Genomic DNA, 4,905 nt, shown 5'->3' on the forward strand with positions numbered 1-4,905 from the left:
TCCGTGAAGGGAGGGGAGAAAATCCAAGCGCGGAGCGCAGCCGGCCGCGGCTGGAGAGCGGCGGGGGGGGCGGGGATAAGCACGGCTGCATGCACCGCCGCTGTGCACGTTTCCAGCGCGGGAGCCCCGCTGGCAGCGCTGCCGCGGAGCGGGCGGCCCCGCGGGTCCCCGGCGCCTCTCCCCGTGGGGCACGCGTGGGGGGGCCGCGCACGCTGCGCCCGCATGCACACACGTGCGCATGCACACGCGCACACACGCATGCACATGCATGCACACGCGCACATACACACACGCACGTGCACCCCCTCCTCCCCCCGCGGTCTCCCTCTCGGCCCCGGCAGCACGGCGCTCCCGCGGGGCAGCGGCCGCGGTGCCCGGCGCTGCGCGGTGCCTGGTGTCAGCTGGCGCGTCCCGCTGGGCCGGGGGTGCCGGGCGGGCGCGGGGGCGGTGGCGGCCCGGCGGGGCCGGCGGCGGGCGGCAGTGATGTGGCAGCAGGTCGGGTCACGTTGCCGGCCCTGTGCTCGCACCAGCGTGAGACGGGATTAGGGAGGCGGCCGCCGGTGCCGCCGCCGGGGAGCGGGGGCTGCGCGGGCGCGCCCGGCCCGCGGAGGGGGGCGGGAGGGAGCCGGCCGGGGCCGGGGCTGCGCGGCGGGTCACGCTGCAGCGGCGCGACCCTGTGCCAATGTCACCCCCGGCCCCCGCGCCGTCCCCGCAGCCCGTCCCCGGCGCCGGTGCTGGCGGCCGACCAGAAGGGCACCCCGGAACCAGTCGCCGCCTAAAAATATATATATATATATATGTGCATATATTTATATGCATGTGTATATGTGTGTGCGCATATATATATGTATACGTATCTCAATGCATTTGCCGCGGTCCCGCGTCGCAGGTCGGGCGGCGGAGCGGCAGGGACCCAGCGGGGGGCGGGGAGGGGGTATCGCCTCGGGGCGCAAGCCGCAAAACGGCGGCACGGAGTAGCAGAATACCTCCAGCCCCAGCTTGCCGAGACCTCAGCGAAGTGCGGCGGCGGCACGGACGCGCGCACGTGTGCGCGCCTGTGCCTGTGCCCCGGCGGCGGCACGGACGCGCGCACGTGTGCGCGCCTGTGCCTGTGCCCCGGCACCGGCAGGTGTGAGCGCACCCGTGAGTGAAACGCGCCCCTTCCCCCCCCGGGGGCGGGGGGAGGGGGCATCTCCGGGCACATCTCTGGGCGCCGCGCTGGGTTCCCCCCCCCCCCTTGTGCACGTTTATCCGCCCACGGCTCTGTCACCGGCCTCCCCGCAGGCTGACACCTCCCCCACCTAAAAAAAAAAAAATAATAATAAAATACATTTAATAATGATAATAAAGCGGGAAAAGCCTGGCAGGGAGCCGGCGGGGGGCGGTGGCCGGGGCTCCCCCCGCCCGGCGCGGTCCCGCCCCCGGCCCGCCCCGGCCCGCCCGCCCGGCGCCGCCGCACGTGAGCCGGGTGCGGGCCCGGCTGGCGGCGCGCGTGCCCCGCGGGCAGGCGCGGAGCGGCGCGGTGCGGCGCAGTGCGCGCGGGAGCGGCAGCGAGGCGGGCCGGGGCAGAGCGAGCGGGGGGAGCGGCGGCGGCGGCGGCGGCGGTGGGGGGCCACGGGGCGCTGCACGCCGCGCCCGCGGCGCGGGAGAGGCGGACGGAGGCTGCATGTGCGCAGTTTTGCTCGCGGATCTCCCAGGGCGGATCGCGGCGTCCCGCAGACTCCGTCGCGAGCGGCAGCCCGGCACCGGCGGCTGTCAGACATGGATGAAGGGATCCCTCGCCTGCCGGAGCGGCAGCTGCTGGAGCACAGGGAATTTATAGGGTAAGGCGCCGGGCAGCGGCTCGTCGCCGCGCCGGGAAAGTGCCGTGAAGCCGCGGGAGGACGGCTGGCTCCCGGGCGGTGCGGGTGTCTCGCTCGCTCTCCGCAGGCGGACCGGGGCGATCCCCTCCCGGCCCTTCAGCAGGGCGCTCGGCTCTGTGCGCCGCTCGGGATTTGTTTCCCCACTCGAGGAAGTGCTCGGGGTAGCGCTTGCTTTTGCCGGTGTTGGACCTTTGTGTTTTTTCTCCAGGCTGGACTATCCTTCCTTGTACATGTGCAAACCTAAAAGAGGCGTAAAGAGGGACGAAAGCAAGGTAAGTTTCTGGGGCTGCTCCCGACCTGCTTACATGCTTAATTGGGGGTCGCTGGATTTCACGGCGCAGCTTCGCTCGCCAGAGCATCCCCCCTGCCCCGGTGCCGGTACCCCTAACTTCCCCCTGGATGGCGAGCGGGTTTGCGGGAGAGCTGGCGCGGCGGGGAGAGCGGTGCCCTGGCGGTAATGTGCGCTGCATGTGGCCGGCGTGACATTTGTTTTGGTTCTGATCGTGGTCCTAAGGGGACTCTAACGTTTGGCTTTTTGCGGATTTTGGCCCATTAGGAAACATACAAGCTGCCACATAGATTGATAGAGAAGAAGAGGCGAGACAGGATTAACGAATGCATTGCCCAGCTGAAAGACTTACTGCCCGAGCATCTGAAACTGACGGTGAGGTGTAGGGGTGTGCGTGTGTGTGTGTGCGTGTGTGTGTGTGTACGTGCCCGTGCATGCATGCGCCGCGGCGCAGCCGTGCGCGCCCGGCGGAGCCCCGCGGGCGGTGGGACCCCGCGCGGGCCGGGCTCCGGGGGCCGCCGGGCACCGCGCCGCCGGCCCTCGCTATACCGCCCCTCGGGGACGAGTCTCGCCGGCGTCGCGGCGCGCTGGGGAGGTAGCCGAGCCCCCCCCTCGCCTTGCCTTTGCAGACGCTGGGGCACCTGGAGAAAGCGGTGGTGCTGGAGCTGACTCTGAAGCACTTGAAAGCGTTGACAGCCTTAACGGAGCAGCAGCACCAGAAAATCATCGCTTTGCAAAGCGGTAAGTGGGCCGGGGCCGGGGGCGGCGCCGGCGCGGGGGTGCCCCGCACGGCGCCGTGCCCAACGCCGTGCCCATCGCCGTGCCCAACGCCGTGCCCATCGCCGTGCCTTCCTGTCTCCCCGCAGGGGAGCGGTCCATGAAGTCCCCGGTGCAGGCCGACCTGGACGCTTTCCACTCGGGCTTTCAGACGTGCGCCAAGGAAGTGCTGCAGTACCTCTCCCGCTTCGAGAGCTGGACGCCCCGCGAGCAGCGCTGCGCCCAGCTTCTCGGCCACCTGCACGCCGTCTCCTCGCAGTTCCTGCCCGGCGCCCCGCTCCTCGCCCCGCCGCCGGGCCCCCTGCACAAGGGATCCTCCTCCTCCGCCTCCGCCTCGCCGCCCGCCCCCGCCTGCGCGCCGGGCCGCAAGCCCGAGGGCCAGGCTCACTGCGTGCCCGTCATCCAGCGGACTCACGCCGCCGAGCCCAGCGCCGAGACCGACACGGACACGGACAGCGGCTACGGCGGCGAGCCCGAGGTGCGCCCCGAGCGCGGCGGCCCCGGCGCGGCGGCCCCGGCGGCCCCGGCGGCGCTGCCCGCCCTGGCCATCAAGCAGGAGCCGTCGGGGGACGAGGCGCCGCCCGCGCCCAAGCGGCTGAAGCTGGACCGCGGCGGCAGCCCGCTGCCCGGGCCGCCGGGGCTGGCGGCGCGGGGCGCCGAGGCGGCGGCGGCGGCGGCGGCGCTGGCCAGGCCCGACGCCGCGCTGCTGGGCTCGCTCATGGCCCTGGGGGCGGGCGGCGGCGGGGCCCCCTTCGGACAGCCGGCGGCGGCCGCCCCCTTCTGCCTGCCCTTCTACTTCATCTCCCCCTCGGCTGCCGCCGCCTACATGCAGCCCTTCCTGGATAAGGGCAGCCTGGAGAAGTACCTCTACCCCGCCGCCCCCATCCCGCTGCTCTACCCGGGCATCCCGGCCCAGGCCGCCGCCGCCGCCGCCGCCGCCTTCCCGTGCCTCTCTTCCGTGCTCGGCCCCGCCGAGAAGGTGGCCGCCGCCGCCGTGCTGCCCCCGGCGCCCCACCTCCCGCACCCCTTCGCCGCCGCCGGGCTGGCCGCCGCCGCCGAGCCCGGCGAGGAGCCCGAGGTCGCCGCCGCCGAGGAGCCCGGCGCCGAGGGGCCCTGAGCCGCCGCCGCCGCCGCCGCCGCCGGGGGCCCCCTCGGCTGGCGGAGGGGCCGCGGGGCCGGCATCTGCCCGGCGCCCGCCGAGGGCGCGGCGGCCCCCGCACGGGCCGCGGGGGGCCGCGGGGCCGGGCCGGGGCAGCGCCCGCCCCGCTCCGCTCCCGCTCCGCGGCGGCTGGCCCCGGGGCTGCCCCGCAGAGGACCGGCGAGGATAAAATTTGCTACTCAGTATTTTTTTAATGTTTGGCTTTATACATGCATAAATATGTTAAGGAAACAAAAAAGAAGAAGCAAAGGAAGAAAACATAGTAAGGATACTTTTTTTTCTCTCTCTCTCTAAGGTAACTTAAATGTTGCACCTTATTTTGAAATGGGTTTCTCCAGTGTCCCCGAGTCGCACCTGGGAAGTTGCACTTGTTGCTCGGGAGCCCGGGGCGAGGGCGCGGGGGGCGGGCGGGGGGGCGGCGCGGTCCCGCACCCGCGTTAGCACTTTATTGACCGTGGACGGATAACCCTGAGCCCAAACCTGTAGTGCCTTGAGCACCCGGGGATGCCGCTGGCTCCAGCGGGAGTGCTGGGTGTGCAAGGGAAAGAGGGTCAGACCCATTATGTAACCTTGTGTTTGCTGGGGTTTGGGTTTTTTTTTCTTTTTTCGGCTAAGGTATACAGGTTGTGGCAAGTGCATTTGTTCTCACCCTGTCTTTATTTAATTCAGTACGTTCCCGAGAGATCCCCCCCCCCGAACCTTGCTGTATAAAATGAATGTTTCTGCACTGAACTACGAAAAAAAAAAAAGTCCCCTCCCCCCCCCCCAAGAAAACGCAGAGCAACTGATCAGCCTGAACTCATTTTATCCTAAATTCT

General features: G+C 70.3%; 1 protein-coding gene across 1 annotated transcript; it reads left to right on the top strand.

Annotated features, from left to right (window-relative positions):
- Positions 1 to 1,614: 1,614 nt before the first annotated feature.
- BHLHE41 (basic helix-loop-helix family member e41) lies at positions 1,615 to 4,045 on the top strand. Its single transcript, XM_067289852.1, has 5 exons — positions 1,615 to 1,823; positions 2,071 to 2,134; positions 2,419 to 2,526; positions 2,781 to 2,892; positions 3,018 to 4,045. The coding sequence occupies exons 1-5, from the start codon at positions 1,762 to 1,764 to the stop codon at positions 4,043 to 4,045; spliced, it is 1,374 nt and encodes a 457-aa protein (XP_067145953.1). The 5' UTR covers positions 1,615 to 1,761.
- The last annotated feature ends 860 nt before the right edge of the window (positions 4,046 to 4,905 follow it).

Source organism: Apteryx mantelli, chromosome 1 (assembly GCF_036417845.1).
Source record: "Apteryx mantelli isolate bAptMan1 chromosome 1, bAptMan1.hap1, whole genome shotgun sequence".
Classification (NCBI taxonomy): domain Eukaryota; kingdom Metazoa; phylum Chordata; class Aves; order Apterygiformes; family Apterygidae; genus Apteryx; species Apteryx mantelli.

Coding starts and splice junctions, on each gene's coding strand:
- BHLHE41 (XM_067289852.1), top strand. CDS start 1,762: ATGGATGAAGGGATCCCTCGCCTGCCGGAGCGGCAGCTGCTGGAGCAC. Junction 2,135..2,418: donor TAAAGAGGGACGAAAGCAAG/GTAAGTTTCTGG, acceptor TTGGCCCATTAG/GAAACATACAAGCTGCCACA. Junction 2,893..3,017: donor AATCATCGCTTTGCAAAGCG/GTAAGTGGGCCG, acceptor GTCTCCCCGCAG/GGGAGCGGTCCATGAAGTCC.